The 18,090-nt window shown below is 36.2% G+C and overlaps 1 protein-coding gene across 1 annotated transcript in view; it reads left to right on the top strand.

Annotated features, from left to right (window-relative positions):
* Nucleotides 1-18,090, top strand: part of CFTR (CF transmembrane conductance regulator) — a 189,501-nt gene that overhangs the window by 133,929 nt on the left and 37,482 nt on the right. The window contains exons 20-22 of the mRNA XM_067041634.1: nucleotides 669-896; nucleotides 3,632-3,732; nucleotides 17,537-17,788. Of these exons, the coding sequence (XP_066897735.1) occupies nucleotides 669-896; nucleotides 3,632-3,732; nucleotides 17,537-17,788 (581 nt within the window). The remainder of the gene's footprint in view (nucleotides 1-668; nucleotides 897-3,631; nucleotides 3,733-17,536; nucleotides 17,789-18,090) is intronic.

Raw genomic sequence — 18,090 nt, 5'->3', positions numbered from 1 at the left:
ATATAGAGTCTTAGGAGGCTTGATGTATATGATATCCATTCATAATCATATAAACTAAAATTTGAAAAGATAGTGCTACTATTACTAAATGTTTGTCTGTGTTCCCAAATGATGCTGGACAAAATTCTTCCCTCTGGCTTGTTTTCAGACACCTTTCCTTTCTCTCCTGGGGGGTCTGCCTTTTTGTGTGCCCCCAAACACTGCTTGAGCTCTTTGGGAAGCACATTGTTCAGTAACAGCCTTTGTTTGGGTGCATTTTCAGGGGATATATTTCCAGTGTGTTTCTGCATTGAAGGTTATTTGCTAAATTAAGTCACATAAACTTTCTTAATTGAGGCCTTGAACAAATTGTCTCAAAAGAAAAACATTTTCTCTATTTAATTTAGGATTAGTCAGATAAACAATGCCCAGTGGTAGCCAAGGAATATGAATAAATAATGGCAGTGATTTTATAATAAGTTCCCATCCATGGTAACCAAGTAAAAAAGAGGGTAACTCATTAAAAAAATAACAGATTGCATCTATTCAAAGTACAGCACCAGAATGAAAAGCCTTTTTAACCAATGACATTTGTTGTTTGCTTATTCTTTAAGCAACTCTTTTTAAAGTAAGAATTTGCATTATGTGTTTACATGACTTGTATTGTTTTCTATGGGAATATTTCACAGGAAGAAGTCCAATTTTCACTCATCTTGTTACGAGCTTAAAAGGACTATGGACACTTCGTGCCTTTGGACGGCAGCCTTACTTTGAAACTTTGTTCCACAAAGCTCTGAATTTACATACTGCCAACTGGTTCTTGTATCTATCAACTCTGCGCTGGTTCCAAATGAGAATAGAAATGATTTTTGTCCTCTTCTTCATTGCTGTTACCTTCATTTCCATTTTAACAACAGGTACTATGAGCTTCTTAACTATTTAGCTAAGCACTTAATTTAAAGCTTTGCCAACCAATAAAATGCTACATTCTTATAGGTTAAAAATTTTAGATATCTTTAAATCAATTTTTTGAGAGTTTATTGATAAAAAAATTTGTTTATTGTTGAATGAATGATTTCTTTGAATTAGAGATGTATGCAGTTGAAAAACTGAGATACAAGTGTCAGATAACAAATCTGTGATTCAAAGAAAAAAACCATCTCATGACTCTCATTTTGATAAAGGATCTTGGCTTCAAAAGTAATAGATCTCTTTATTAAAGAACTCTCTGAATAGGGGAAAAGAAACATTCAAATTTATATACAGATACACACAAAATCCCCCTCCCTGGTAAGTTTTATTCTTTTAAAACCTGTTGGTGCAATTTGTCATCCTAATGTGAATTTTGCCAGGTGAAAAACTGCCATAGAAGTGAAATAACTTAGGTAAAAGTGCCATATCTTTCAAATACAAATGTTCTGAGTTTTAGGATCTTTGGGTGAAAAACGTAAAATATTTCATCATAAGTAAAATGAAAACCTATATAGACAAGTGAGCTCTTCTAATTAAAAAAGGTGAATTACTGAGCTATAAGAAAGGTTGAAATATCTTATTCATGTGACTGTGGACAGAGATACAGAGTGACTGCCAAATCTGAGGAGTTGTTTGGTTCTAAGAATAGAATCCAGATCAAACAAAATGAAGCACGTGTTGGAGAATTATAGGAGGACCTCATGGAACACAGGGTCGGAGGCACACGGAGCCTCCAGGGAAAATGGGACAGGCGTGGAGAGTCAGACTCAGAGCTTCCCGTCTCTGGAGACTGGATGCCAGCCTTGCCTATTACTTCCTCTGACTACTTCATTCATTTCTCTTTCTCTGAAGACTGGTTTCCCTGATGTCCCAGAACTGTGCTACAGTGACCTTATATGGCCTCTCCATTCAGGCCCTTTGAATGAACAGCTGACTTCCTCTGTCCAGTTACCAAGTATGCACAAGAACCGAAAACAGGCTCATTTTGGCTGAAGGGTCCACCTGCTGTCCACACAGGTGCCACGAGGGTAGTGGATTCCCCGCCTTCACTGTTCTCTCAACCTAGGGCGATGGGAAATTACTCTATGAAAGGAATATAAGGGGGCAGGCAAATGAACTAAATCCTTAGCAGTACAGTAATTTGGGGCAACTTTAAAACAAAATAAAATTTCTTTTGTGGTTCAGAATTTTTTTAAAATTTTGCCTTTAATTTATTTGAAATGGGATCCAAGAGGGCTGAGTGAACAAGGATTTGTTAACAGTGAATTCAAACCAATATATCATGTGCTATAACATAATGGTTAAGGACCTGATTGAGTCCCGATTTACCAGGCATGATAGTCAAAGCATTTAGCAATCAGTATAGTTCAGGACCTATCCATTAAATCAGATGCCCAGCCAAAGCGAATGTTAGCCACACAGCTAATAGCAACCCTGCCTCTGCTGGTCTTCAGCTGTGGTAACTTGTGCACTTTAATTAACTTCTCTAAAGCCCTCATTTTCCTCATGTGTAAATAAACATAATAATAATACCTATCCCATAAGTTTGTGGTGAGTATTAAATGTGATAGTTTGTATAAAACACTTAGTGTAGTGCCTAGTCCATAGTAAGCACCTGAACATCTTATATTACTTATTATTGTTATTATTTTTAAAATTTTATCTTACTCTCATCTTAATCTTCAGAATGAGTAATATATTGGGGCCCTGGATAAATCTTACCTATTTAGAGTAAATGATTTAGTATTAAAAGCACATACCTGCTATCTATGGTTTGTCTTCTGTTAGAGGAATTGTAGAAGCAAAAATTTCAATTCATAATAATGGGATGAATTATTTCTCCCAATTTTAGAACCCTATGACAGTTTTATCATGCATTACAGATGCAAGGACTGACTCTCAATTGAGACTTGATAACCTAAATTTATAATAATTTAAGAACATTCCTATTAGAAAAATTTTAGGGCCATGAATAGAAAGTATTTATGAATTATAATTAGTAGTCCCCTCTAGCCCTTAAAAACTATTTACTCTAATTAGACATTTAAATATTGTTCTTCCTGGTGAACGAGTCAATTTTTTTTTTAACATAAAGAGCAGTCTTCTCTTTTTCCAAATGGCAGACCCATGAGTTCTGACTTCCCCGTGAAACTCGAAGTTCTTTCTTCCCAACAGCATCTGATTGGCAGAGAAAGTCCTCCTCACAAAGGCATGAAGCACATCTAAACATCTTCTGGATGCTGCTCACACACATATCGCTCCAACTTTTGACTTCTTTGTAGAGGAGCTTATTCAGACACAGTACTTTTTTTCCATTGTCCATTGTAGTCTTTGAAGGTATTATTACTTACAGAATAATAGTAGAAGGAATAAAAGTGATATTTACCCAACACCAACATCCCCTTCAATATCTGAAGCATTTAAAAAGGGGCAACTCTTTCCTAATAGTCAACCACTCTTTGATTTAAAATGTTGATTGAATTCTTATTATATACAGGGCATATTATTACTAGTGATACATGCTGTGGGGATCTGAGATGAAAAATGGTTAAAACTGGCACAGAATCAAAATGTAACTTTAGTATGTGCCCAGTATGTGCCCTCTTCTAGGAATACATAAAGTGGTTCACAGAAGAGAGAAAGAGCATAAAGTTTGTTTATATCTTTTTTCCACCTATAGGTGAAGGAGAAGGAAGAGCTGGGATTATTCTAACTTTAGCCATGAATATCATGAGTACACTACAGTGGGCCGTAAACTCTAGCATAGATGTGGATAGCTTGGTAAGTATTATTTTTTTTATCTTTTATGAAAAAAAATTCAGATGAACCAAAAAGTATAGGTAATAACATAAGGGATGACTATATACCCAGACCCAGCTTAAGAAATAAAACACTGTGGATAAATTAAACGTCACTATCTATCTCTCATTAAACCCATAACTCTTCTTTCCTCCGCATAAATAGCCACAGTCAAGATCTGGTGCTACGGTGAACATTGTTGCAGTCTCCTTGCCCAGGATTTTTCTAGGATAGCCATCCAGGAGTGATATTGCTAGGCCATAGAATTCACCCACGTTCAACTTTACTAGATGGTGCCAAATTGTTCTAAGATCTGTTGTACCAGTTTAACTTCCCATCAAGAGAGTATAAGAATTCTCAGAGGTCCATAGCTATGACATGCAACACTTGATATTGTCGGACTTTGGTTTAATTGAAGTATAGTTGATTTACAATATTGTGTTAGTTTCAGGTGTACAGCAAAGTGATTCAGTTATATATATATATTTCAGATTATTTTCCATTATAAGTTATTATAAGATATTGAATATAGTTCCCTGTGGATACAGTAAATCCTTGTTGCTTATCTATTTTATATATAGTAGTTTGTATCTGCTAATCGTATACTCCTAATTTATCCCTCCACCCCTCCCTTTCCCCTTTGGTAACCATAAGTTTGTTTTCTGTGTCTGAGAGTCTGTTTCTGTTTTGTATATAGATTCATTTGTATTACTTTTTAGATTCCACATATAAGTGATAATATATAGCATCTGTATTTCTCTGTCTGACTTACTCACTTAGTATGATATTCTCTAGGTCCATCCATGTTGCTGCAAATGGCATTATTTCATCTTTTTTATGGCTGAGTAGTATTCCATTTTATATATGTACCACATCTTTATCCATTCATCTGTCAATGGACACTTAGATTGCTTCCATGTCTTGACTATTGTGAACAGTGCTGCTGTGAACATTGGGGTACACGTATCTTTTCGAATTAGTTTTTAACTTTTCCAGACATATGCTCAGGAATGGGATTGCTGGATCAAATGGTAGCTCTATTTTTAATGTTTTTAAGGAACCTACCCATACTGTTTTCCATTGTGGCTGCACAAATTTACATTCTCACCAGTAGTGTAAGAGGATTCTATTTTCTCCACAACCTCTCCAGCATTTATTATTTGTAGACTTTCTGATGATAGCCATTCTTGTCAGACTTTTTAATTTTGGAAATCTGATGGGTGTGAAGTGAATGCTAAGGAGATAGGGCAGCTTAATACATATTTATTGGCCATTTGAGATTCCTTGTCTGTTAATTGCTTGTTCATTTTGACTGCTCATTTTTCAAGTAGGTTGGTTTTTTTCTTAATTCATTTGTTGGAGTTTATGAATTCTGAATCAGTTGTCACTTCTTTACATTTCAAACATGGTCCTTCAGTCAGTGGCTTGGCTTATGGTATCTTTTGATGAAAAGAAACTTTTAAATTTAATGAAGTTAAATTTTTCAATATTTTCCTTTATGTTTTATGCTTTTGGTATCTTTTTAAGAAATCCTCCCCTATCTTGCGTTTTCAAATTTATCAGCATTACATTTTTCAGAATATTTTTTTCATATTTTAAAAATTTCCACAGTCTTTTTTTTTTTTTGGTGGTAGCTCCTTTCTCATTCTTAAGTGTTTATCATTGCCTTCTCTTTTTGCTTGGTCAATATTGCCACATATTTATGTAATTCATTAGTGTGTACAAAGACCATATTTTGGTTTTGTGATTTCTCTTGTTTTGGTTCCTTGGAGTGCAGAGCCTGCAGTAATGTATGTAACACTGTGTCCAGGGCACAAATCCCATGGCAGCAAGAGTGAGAGATAAATGGAATCAAGACATATTTCCCCTTTTTATTTAAAAAACAAATGCATAATTTCATCAGATGGTATAGTTGGTCTGGATAGCTTCATCATCAACTTTATTAGTCTAGCTGGAGTACTGTATTCAAAATCAGACATCCAATACTGTATTTGTGGACAGTCTAGAAACCCATGTTGGGAATGACTATATAACATTTGTTATTTCCCTTTTGGCTTAGATTCTTTTTATTATTCTCTGAGACAGTTGACATGTTCTCAAAATGCACACGTTCATTCAGCTGTGAAATTTGTGTAATCAGTTCCTGTCAGAACAAGTATCATTATAAAAAATACTTCTATAGGGAAAAACCAAACCTTTTTATGCCCTCTTCTTGTTTATGTGACTTAATATTTTATTTAACCAAAGCATTGTAGTAATTCATTGAAATCTAATTTAACCTTAACCTGATTTATAGCAGGGTTTTTTTCTTTTCCTTTAACATCATTTTTTTTTTTTAGTTTGACCAGCTCTTTTTAGTGACGCCGTTCATCTCCTCACTTAGCTCTTATGCTTTTGGGGTTGAGTCTTGTAAATGTACTTTAAAATGTTTCTGTTGGAAAGTAGCAGGATGATAGTAAGTAAATATTGTGCTGACATCTATTTAATTCTTTGTTCAAACTTTCTACAACTTTGACTTTACGATTAAAACCCTCATGCACTTCACTTCGTTTTCTTTATCTGAAAGCATCTCTTTACCTCGTATATGCACAATTCCTTTCTCTTTGTCACATTAATTTGCTTGGTTTATGTAACAGCCTCTACAGCCTCTCTTTGTTTGGTGTCTGTCTGTTTTGCATGTCTAATCTCCATTAAAATTTCTTTCAGGCATTTTTATTTCTCTGGTTTTACACATGGTCATCCTGGGCTTTGTGACCTGTGCTTTGACATTGTTTCACCTCCAGGCATAAAAGGATCTTGCAAAAAACTATTATGTTCTAATACAGTCTATGAAAAGTATCATTATTTGCATTTCATCATATTTTTTAAAGTCGTTTTCTTTTCTTTGAATATCAGAATGATCATGTTAGTTTTCATTTCCCTGCCAAACAGCACAACTGGTCTTTCCTGGGCCTTTATCTAGTTATTAATTCCCATCTTGCTGCTTCCACCCCTGCAACTGCTAAAGTTGTCCAGTAATCTGTTGGTTTTCACCTAGCATATGTTGAAAGTAGAAGGGGAGAGAGCTCTGCCCTCAAATTTCATGTTTACATATATGTTAACACTAAAGGTCCTTGTGACCTCTGAAGTAAAAACTCATTTTACTTTATTGAGTTCTGAAATGAATTTAGACCTGAGTTTAAACTGCAGTAAACAGGGTGTTTTATTTGACACACACTTTTAGTTTTTCAGTACAAAGGTACTCAGAAAAAAATGCCTTTAGACTTGGAAAGAATATTTCATTTATGCATCTGGCTGGGTTTAGGCATGAACAAGGAGTCAACCGTCAACAGAAATATGAAGTTATAAAAATGGCAATATAACTTTTCTTCTACTGCTCATCCATTGCTTAACCCAGGTGCCTAACTTTCATTAGCTTTCAAACAGTAGAGGTAATATTTGGAGGATAACACTTCCTCATCACAACCTCAGGTATCTTTGCATTTATGACTGACTGCACATCTCAGATGTTGGCACTCAGAACTGGTCCACAACCCTTTTATTACATTTTCCTAATAAATTCTCTATTTTATTCCCTAAGATGGTTCTTTCCCACCTTCTTGTCTCTTCTCAGATACTCCAATAATTCCACCCCCTGCATTCTCAGTCAATGACCTTGCTACATACTATATAGAAAAAAACATGCAACCAGAAAGAATTCCCTCCTTTCCCTCCACCACCCTTCTGCACCACTACTCATATGCTCCAGTGCCCTCTGTGTCTTCACTCCCGTATAAAAGTCAGTGATATGCGATCAATCCCTCTTTGTGGGACCTTTCTCCCTAGAATAAAACTACCATCCTGGGAAGCAGCCGCATAGCACAGGGAGATCAGCTTGATGCTTTGTGATGATCTAGAGGGGTGGGATAAGGAGGGTGGGAGGGAGGCTCAAGAGGGACGGGATATGGGGATATAGGTATACATATAGCTGATTCAGTTTGTTGTACAGCAGAAACTAACACAACACTGTAAAGCAATTATACTCCAATAAAGATATATATATATTTTTTAAAAACCTGCCATCCCTTGATCTCCAGCTAGCACTCCATTTGTTTGACCAATTTTCAGCAAAAGTTCTTAAAAGAGTGCCTGACTCCATTTCCTCCCCCCCCATTCTTTACATAACCTGCTTCATTTCATTTCCATCATCCCCAGCACTCATGACCAACATCTTTACAGAGCCAGCATCTTTGTTTCTCTCAACCTCTCAGCAGTTACTTATGCCATGGACATGTCCTTCTTGTGATCCTTTCTTCTCTCGATAGGGTGATGCTACTCCCACCACGTTTTCCCGCTTCCTCTCTGGTTCCTCCTTAGTTCTCTGTGCTGGGCTCTCATCTTCTTGCAGAGCTCTAAACATCAGCTGTATTCCAGCCCTCCTCTATCTACACTTTCTCTAGCTGTTATCTAACTCCATGCTTCAGAAATCATCTCTCAATGCATTGCACATTCATATCTCTCATTTAAACCACTCCCCTGCCCTCTAAATATATATCCAACTACTAACTTGACACCTCCCAGTGTTTATAAAACACAGTGATAGAATGTCTTCCAGTAGACTTGACATTTTAGGGCATAAGCTTTTGTTTGGAATCTCCTCAAAATATGCTTGCAGTATCAAGAGACCATTAAAAGTGAACAAAACTTCTACCTACTAGTTTGTCTAGTTTTATATAGCAGTTTGGAAAAAAAATCATCTGAACATTGTCACCTTATGAACAGCATAGTGTATTAGGTTTTGAATAACCCCAGAAAATTTTAAAATAGTAAAATTATCAGAGTCCAACTTAATAATTCCCACTAGAAACCCCCATGTTAGGGGATTTCCAATTATTTCAATTGATATCACAGTGTTTTAAAAACTATGACTTCTAATGCATTCTTCATTTTAACATGAATAGCATGTATGTCTCTCTATTCATTTCAATTATGTATCTCATACTATTCTGTAGATGAGATGAAAAGAGAAGTGTTAATTCTTTTTAGCTCCATTCCTCACATACTATATGGATTATAGCTGTTACTGCTAAAGCTATTATCTTAAAATTTTTGTGTTCTTAATTAACAAAGCTGTGTACTTATTTATTTTATTTGGATTCACAAGATGCCTGCCATTTTTAGTACCATAAAGCTTCTCTGTCTCCTATTGTTAGCTACTTAAACATTATATATCTTAAATAGGCTGTGCATACCTAGATTTTTGCCTCCATGAATGAGTGAAAATTAAATAAATAAATAAGAGGTAGAAAGGATGAAAGGTGATGAGGTGATGTTTCAGACTTAGTGGTTATCAAGCTGTCTGGTGACTGGTGAATTGCCCACACTCATAGTCTCATTGTTTGAATAAGGCGTTTGACAATTCATCTGTTTTCAGGACTGTCTACATCCTAGTGAGCACAGCTAAAAGATCTGAGCATATGAATAGTATCCACAGCCTTACTTCACCAATTGCAGCAGCAGATAAGCCATCCCTGTTATAGAATGTGTTCCTAATAACAGGAGTATGGAAGCCTCCGGGATGAGCAGGGAAGACTGTGCCTCTGTACGGTTCACAGTTAGATTCCAGTTAATGAGTTTCCAGAAAGTTCTTGCAAGATTGATGTAATCTGAGAAGAGTTTTCTGTCAATAGACACTCCCTCTGTTTCTCCTTTGTCCTTTTATTGACCGTGTTTATTTTGGGTTCCAGTAAAGATCAAGTGACTGATTGTACAATGACCAACAAGAAACCTGATGGGAGGAGAAGTGGGGAACCTGCCTTTTCTTCAGTGCTCCTGATACCTAATTCTATTGCATTCACAGTAGTTTCTGCCATGAGAATCTGATGGGAGGATTCACTCCTCCTATTTTTTTTAACCTCCTTTTAATGTCCTCTTGATAACACCTTTCTCTGTTTTTCTGTTCTCATGAGTCTTTGTGGTGTAGTTTCCACTTATGACCTCTGTGCCAAGACTTCTTTCCACCCAGCCCTTCTATTTCCATCCTGCACAGTGACTTTCTATTCAGTGTTCCACTCTGGCCTTACCACCAAGAAGTTGTGTGGCCTTAGGCAAGTCATAACCCACTTGAGGGCTTCACTTTTCTCTTGTAAATAAAACAGTTTGGTTAGAAATTTAAGCTTCTGTTAGCTCTGACATTCTCTTCTGAACCTATGGATGATTTCAAGTCTTGACTGGCATGTATGCAGGCACTATTTCAAGTGCTCTCAGGAATCACACATATCTGCCACTGTCCCTGAATGCTCATGTCCAATGATTAGGTCATTCACCACTGCAGTTGTCAGAGCTGATAAAGAACTCTGAACCAGTGTGTTACTAGAACCAACAAAGACCAAAAAAAAGCACCATTAAGATGTTCTTGGGTCTTGAATTAGTAGGAGAGGCTTATGAGAACGTGAAGGGATTGCGGGAGTGTGGAAAAGTTTGGAAAATTTGTTGAGCTTTGTGCCTGTCACTTTAACTTCCTGGGTTTAGAATTTTTCATTTGTACCAAGAAGGAATGGATTAGAACAGAGGTTCTCAGCCTGACAGCACATGTGGAAACTTTGTAAAGATAGAGACTACTCAGGGCCCTCTAAGATTAGTTAAAGCAGTTGTCTTGGTTGGGGGCAAGGTGACCAGGCATGATGTCTATCTTTTAAAAAGTGTTCCAGGTGTTTCTGGTATATCTAGACTTGTGAATCACTGGATTAGATGGTCTGTAAGATTCATTTTCACTCCAGTTTTCTGTGAGTCATGGCACGGAGTCAGCAAACTTTGTCTATAAAGGGTTAGATAGTACTGTTTTCAGCCTTATGAGCTATGTGGTCTCTATGGCAATTATTCAACTCAGCCTTTGTAGGGCAAAGCTAATGTAAACAAATGGCTATGGCTGGATCTGGCCATTGGGCCATAGTTTTGCTGACCTCTGGTCTATGGGATAGAATTTACTTTGGAATTGACAGGCCATCAGCAAATTATCTTTGTCCTGTATATCAACCAATGACACACATAAATCTGTATAAGACATATAAAAGATGGTGCTTAATGATAGAGAACTTGGGGAAGTTGCACTATCTCAAAATTAAGATGCTTAGAGAAAGTCAAAACCTTGGGAAAATATTTTGATTTGTTGTTCTGGATTTTGTTTTTTAGTAAATCTTCTCTTCTTGAGATTTCCTTTGAAATATGTTTAATGGATACCACATAGGCCCAATTGCATTCACCAAGCACTTGCTGATGGCCTGTCATGTGCTTTTGAAAAACAGTAACACCAGAAAGAGTTCAAGTTTGAGTAGTAGATTCAATAAGTGATATCAGACCTTTTTAGATAGGTAAATTTGAGAGTCTTCCTTTGCCTATTGGCACTTAGTACCTTGATTATTGAAGCTCTTAATTATTGAAATAGGCACAACATATTTGATACCTCTACGCTTATTTAGGATATGTCTTTTGTCATTAGTTGTGATGTGTTTTCTTTCTCTTTCTCACTTCTTGCAGTCAGAAAAAGTGACATTGACTTGCCATGTGATTTGCCACAAGTTAAATAGCAAGCTATAATAATTTTCAAAGAGTTGGAATTTCTAGTATACTATAAGTAACTCACTTATGCTGTTAATAATTTATAACAATACAGTTCTGACTGACTTTTTAAGTGCTCTGGGAGCATAAGTAATAGGTGCAGAAAAATAGACCAGAGTTTCAAGAATATGTTTTGGGCAGAGTCTGTTTCCATGATAACCATTATCTCTTAAGTCTATATGCATGGCTTAAAGCTTATGCCAATGACTCTAACGTGGTCTTGGGTCTCAGGTCTCTAGTTAGTTGATTCTGAAAAGAATTTAGTTTGGGCCTACCAGGAAGAATCTATGATTTAAAACACTTTAATCCTCCCTTTCATGTACTTCACATTTTGAAAATTTCTCTTGCAAAATATGTGGTTTTTCCCATGTCACTCTTCTAGATGATTCTCTTCACATTTATTTCTTATAATCTTCCTATAACAACCAGCTATGAAAACTCTTTACAGTGTTGCCAGCCGGATCTCAGGCTTATGAAATATATTTTCTATCATCATGGCTTTGGGGGTATTACAGCATGTAGTTTAGGTGTTAATGCACAATTTTGATGGACTGGTTTCCAAATAACCCAAAGGATGAAAGGAAAAAGAGCAATATTTTGTGAGGGAGAGGAGTCTGGCTTCCTGACTTGCCCGAGAATAGATCTTTAAGCCTTTTCTTCCCTCTTTGTTAACAAAAGATGGAAAGGAAAATCAGGAATCATTTTCTTTTTCACTAAATATATCTGTTATACAGTTGAGATGAGGCTGTGGAGCTGTCTTTTCCCAAAAGACTCTGTTCTCTTGATGCTTAGATTAATAATTTAGACCAGTGGTCCCCAACCTTTTTGGCACCAGGGACTGGTTTCATGGAAGACAGTTTTTCCAAGGACGGGGGGTTGGGGGGTTGGTTCAGGCGGTACTGGGAGCGATGGGGAGTGGCAGATGAAGCTTTGCTCGCTGGCCCACCACTCACCTCCTGCTGTGCGGCCCTGTTCCTAGCGGGTCATGGACCTCTAGAGGTCCGCAGACTGGGGGTTGGGGACCCCTGATTTAGATGCTATCATAAATCTAATGAGATTCAGTTTTAAAGATTGACTCAGGAGAATTTTTTGAGCATAATAAATTTAAATAATCAAGCCAAAAATTTAAAGCAGATGCTACTCAAGCAAAAATCCCACTTCATTTTAGTTAAACTCCAATTTTATAGAAGTCTGTGCAAATTATATCAAGTTTTCCTCTTCATGTGAGGAAAGGTTTGATGTTTCAGTGCCTGAGTCTCATTTTGGCTTCATCATTTACTTCTTAAAAATCTAAGACACATTCTCCCACCGAAGCTGGTAATGGCTACTTTGAGACTTTGCTGTCAGTGGGCTAGACAGAGCCTCCCCCTCATTCCTCTTTGGGAAACACTTTTCTATGCACAGAAGCAGCAGCTTAAGGTTAAGGAGTTTGCCCGACTCCATCTACAGAACTCTGAAAATTGCCAAATCTGAATTTCCATCCAGCTCCATCTACATAGCTGGACGATGGCGTAGCAGTTTTTACATATCACCTGAAAATGTTTAGACATTCCAAATTAGAGACAGGATTAAGTTAGTTTAAAAAGCTCAATGAAGACAAATGTATGAGACCAAAAATAGTTTGGTATGTTACAACTTCCTTCTAATCCAAATAGCAATGTATATTTTCGGGCTGAGAGGCTGAGGCTACAGCTGCAGCCTGGATTTCCTGCTAAGGTCCTCACAGCACTGTCATTCTCCCTGCTCAGAAACTGCTTTCTGCATATGAGGTAGAACAATGCATTAATTCATTATGAACAAAGATTTATTAAGGGACTGCATGATGGTAAACACTAGATGGGGAAGATACAACAAACAATGCTTGAATAAGTTTACTGTAATAGCCACAGTGGATTTAACTGAAGTACATGAGATGTAAGCTTCACGTTCTCTCACTTGCATGGAACCCTTTGAAGGCCCTATACTTAATTTTCTATGCAGAATTTTAATTCTTTTTCTTTCTTCTCTCTTTTTGAATATTGTTCCCTGTAAATCCTTGTTGTTATACAGTAAATCCTTGTTGCTTATCTATTTTATTTATAGTATTGTGCATCTGTTAATCCCATACTCCTAATTTATTCCCCCTTAGTAACCAAGTTTGTTTTCTGTATCTGTGAGTCTGTTTCTGATAGATTCGTTAGTATTATTTTTTAGATTTCACATATAAGTGATATCATATAATATTTATCTTTCTCTGTCTGACTTGCTTCACTTAGTATGATATTCTCTAGATCCATCAATGTTGCTGCAAATGGCAATATTTCATCCTTTTTATGGCTAAGATTTCATTGTATATATATTCTTTTTCTTAAGAAGAGTCCCCTAAATTACTTAAGTTTCAGGTTCCACCAAACCTGGATCCATCCCTGATTGCAGGTATGAATCTTTGGCTGTGAAATCAAGTGTACGAGAAATATGACTACTTGTGCTATAGTCAAATTTATTTTCTATTTGAACATGCCTTCTGCCGAGTGGAAGAAACAACCTCAGCAAATACAGAGATCTTCCTAGAAGTGAATCTATAATAAATTGTGAGTGGAGTTTACAGGATACCAAGACACTGAAGTAGGGGGCGTCTGGCCCTAGGTTGTCCTTGTTGTCCTTGCTGTCTCCGAGACTATCTCTGACCTAGAGGTGTACAGTCCAGGTATATTGGGTCTTTGTCCTTCTGGTCCTGATTATGAGCTCTCCCTAGGTGAGCTGTCTCTCTCTCAGCTGCTTCCATGTGTCTGAGGAATGGAAGACCCTGAGGGGTCAAAGCATTGGGATTCTTTGGCTTCCCTTCAACACCATTCTGGAAATACAAGAAAATCTGAAGCTATGTCAAGTTATCTACGTCTAGACATGCCAAGCATACATGTCCACTCTACTGCTCCTGTGCCATGCTGGGCACTGGAAGCTACTCTAAGGCCCTCCTCATTCCTGTCTCCACCTTAGAAATGAGACATAGGCTTCCTATGTTCTAAAATCCCTCAAATCTACTTGAGGAGAGAACCAGAGTTCAGTTGCAAGGCAGTGCTTCTTTTAAGAGGAACTGGTGTCTCCGCGCATTCATGAGCTGGATTGTGCAGTGAGGAGAGAAGCTATTTCTCATCCATCTGAATTTCATCCATGACTACTGTTTTTTACACAAACATTGTGCTTTGTGTCCTTCAGGCTTTGGTTTTTGAAGCTTAAAAGGCAATATTCACGTGGCTCAAAATTTTCAAACTGTCAATCTCTGACTACAAAGACAATTTTTTGCAACTTGAAAGACCGGAAATGATTTTCTGTGCTCTGGTTCTGAGGTAGCTTCTCCTTTGAGAGGCAATGAAAGTAGAATGTGCAAACTGGAGAGCCTGCAAGGCACAAGGAATTAGTTAGCAATTCATAACATTATCTGGCCACATCATCTATTCAATAATGGCATTTCAGTGGCTGAGAAACTGACCATAATGCAGGTGTCTGCACTAGCCACCTTTTCTTCCCATCAGAAAATATTCTAGCCCATTGAGTTGAGTGAATGTTCATGTGCTGTGGATGAGTGCCCATTGTTAAGGTTAACTAGTTCTTGGTCAGAGATATTTGACCATGCTGTGGGTAACTATAATAACCTGTCTTGGGGTCACTTTATGCAATTAGACTATATGAAAGGTGATGAGTTGGAAACTGTTTTCTAAATTTGATAGGTACATTCCATCTATCATAGCTGACATTAGAAGTTCTGCATTCAAAAAACAAACAAGCAAACAAAGAAGTTCTGGACTCACCCTTGCTAAAGGAGAATGTAATTTGCTGTACTCAAACACAAATCCTTACACAGAAAGCTTATCCACTACATTTTAGTGCTACCAAAATAGTAGTTTTGAATGTCATTTTCTAATAACACCACATATAATTTTGAGTAGTTTAGATAGCAATATTAAAATTTTTTTTGATTGCTTGGAAATATGAAAATATGATGGATTTTTGTTATACAGTACCTTTCTTAACATACTAAAGCACCTAACAAAGACTAGTTTAGAATTCTTCACAGCACTGACATGCAGAAATGTCAACAGTTTGCTTTAATTCAAAATTAATAAAAAATAACTGAATCAGGATTTAACAAACCCTGAAAATCACCCATAATTTGGAATTTAAAATACTATGTCAGAGGACTAGTTATAATATGCCTTTCATTTCCTCTAGAGTTATTTATGATGGATGTGGGCTTTGGATACTTTTCACTTCCATTTACAGTGGGTTTGGCTTAAAAGGATTCCCTTTTTGAATTTTGAATAATTATTGAAGATAATTCGAAGATATTTTCAAGATGAAGGAAATTGAAGCACACAATTAATAGAAGAAAGCTCTTTATAAACAGCAGTCTTGATCAGTGCATGTGAAAACAGGCAACACTATTAGATTTGCTAAGCTGAAACTTTTAATGTTCAGTTAAGGATCATTATCTAAACTTCTCTGATTCATCTACCAGTCATTCATACTAAAGGTGAAGAATTCTTCCCATTTCACCTTTTGATAATGAAAAACAGAAATAATAGAGACAAATGCCCAAAGGCATTTCTTCCTAACATTATTTTTTGCAAAAAGAATCATTTCTAATAATCTAAACCTTAACTATATATACGATGATAAGAAATTAACATTGTAAAGGAGAAGGTTAAATTCTTGACTGGGTAAAGCCAGAATCAACAATTACTTTTAAGACAAAAAAATTTCTGTCTAGTAAGCTGTTAACACCTGTGAAGGACTAAGCCATAGAATCAAGGATGATATCTTTTAAAAATAAAAATTGAGTGAATTCAAAGTCTCCAACTCTTTCTTCTTATTCATTTATTTATTTATATATTTAATCATTAACATATTTATCCCTTCACTTAAAATTTTTTCAAATATTTATTGGATGCTTATTATATGCCAGGCTATTTTAAAAATCACATTCCAAATTCCAATAAATTATAATTGTTCAGAGAAATATGTTCTCATTAAAGAATTTAAGCACCTTTGAAAAATAGTTGAATTTCATAATGCCATTTGCAGCAACATGGATGCAACTAGAGATTATCATACTAAGTGAAGTAAGTCAGAAGGAGAAAGACAAATACTATATGATATCACTTATATGTAGAATCTAAAATATGACACAAATGAACTTATTTACAAAACAGAAACAGACTCACAAACATAGAGAATGGACTTGTGGTTGCCAAGGGGGGTAGGCAGTGGGAGGGGGGATGGATTGGGAGTTTGAGGTTAGCAGATGCAAAGTCCTACTGTTGCAAGGGAACTATATTCAATATCCTGTGATAAACCATAAGGGAAAAGAATATGAAAAAGAATTTATATACATATGCATAACTGAATCACTTTGCTGTACACCAGAAACTAACACAACATTGTAAATCAACTATATTTCAATAAAATAAATTCTAAAAACTAAATTAATTAAAAAACTGGTTGAATTTTAAATACAGCCCTTATACACAGTCACATTTTGCTCAGCAATGGAAATTGATCTTTAAGTAATTCAGATTAAAAATGTAATATTTAACTACAGATATATGCCAGTGACTTAAATTTGTTTGAAGATTATTGTGAAGTTATTCAAAATTTACTACGCCTCAAGAGTCCACTTACCACCCAGCTGACATAGAATTGTTGATAGTTATTAATGTACTATGAGAGTAAGGCAAGACTCTTATGTAGTGGTTTAGAGGTGTGAAACATTTTATTATAATATACCAGTTGTAAAACATTGGGTAGTACTACTCATGGTAGAAAAAGTTTCCCCTTGACATAATCTATTCCCTTGAGTTGAGTTTGGCTATTTATGTGTGGCTTGCATAACTGGGAATTAACTGATCACAAAAATAAGCAGTTTCATACAGAGTGCATTTATAGAAATCCTAGTTAATTCTCTTTGTTAGGCTTTTAATTACATCCAATTATTTCCTGTTAGTTCATTGAAAAACCTAACAAATAACCAAGTGACGACTAGCTAGCATCACATCTTACAAGTTATTTTTTAGGAAACACCAAACTAATTATGACATTGTCTGCAGCTCTTTTTTTTTTTTTTTTTTTTTGCTGTACGCGGGCCTCTCACTGCTGTGGCCTCTCCCAGTGTCTGCAGCTCTTAAACAAAAATTAAAAATTATTTTTATTTCAGATGCGATCTGTGAGCCGAGTCTTTAAGTTTATTGATATGCCAGCAGAAGACGGTAAACCTAACAAGTCATTGAAACCATCCAAGGATGGCCAGCTCTCAAAAGTTATGATTATCGAGAATCAACATGTGAAGAAAGATGACATCTGGCCCTCAGGGGGCCGAATGACCGTCAAAGACCTCACAGCGAAGTATATAGATGGTGGGAATGCCATATTAGAGAACATTTCCTTCTCAATAAGTCCTGGCCAGAGGGTAAGATTTTAAACATTGCTTGCTTTGTTAAACCTGTGTTCAGTAAGTGAATCTCAGTAGCCTAAAGCAATGTGTTAGTAGAATCCATTTGTAACACCGTTATTGTAGACTAGGACCAGTATTGAACACAAATATTTTCAAGTTATTATATGAAGTCATTGTTTCATGTGAAATATACTTTACAAAGTCCTGAATATATATAATGGAACCATTTTATTCCATTTTATTTTATTTTTGTATTAATTTTTATTGGAGTATAGTTACTTTACAATGTTGCATTAGTTTCTGCTGTACATCAAAGT

This window comes from Kogia breviceps, chromosome 9 (assembly GCF_026419965.1).
Source record: "Kogia breviceps isolate mKogBre1 chromosome 9, mKogBre1 haplotype 1, whole genome shotgun sequence".
Lineage (NCBI taxonomy): Eukaryota > Metazoa > Chordata > Mammalia > Artiodactyla > Physeteridae > Kogia > Kogia breviceps.
Note: the sequence above shows the minus strand (reverse complement) of the source record. Positions and strands in the feature narration are given on the sequence as shown.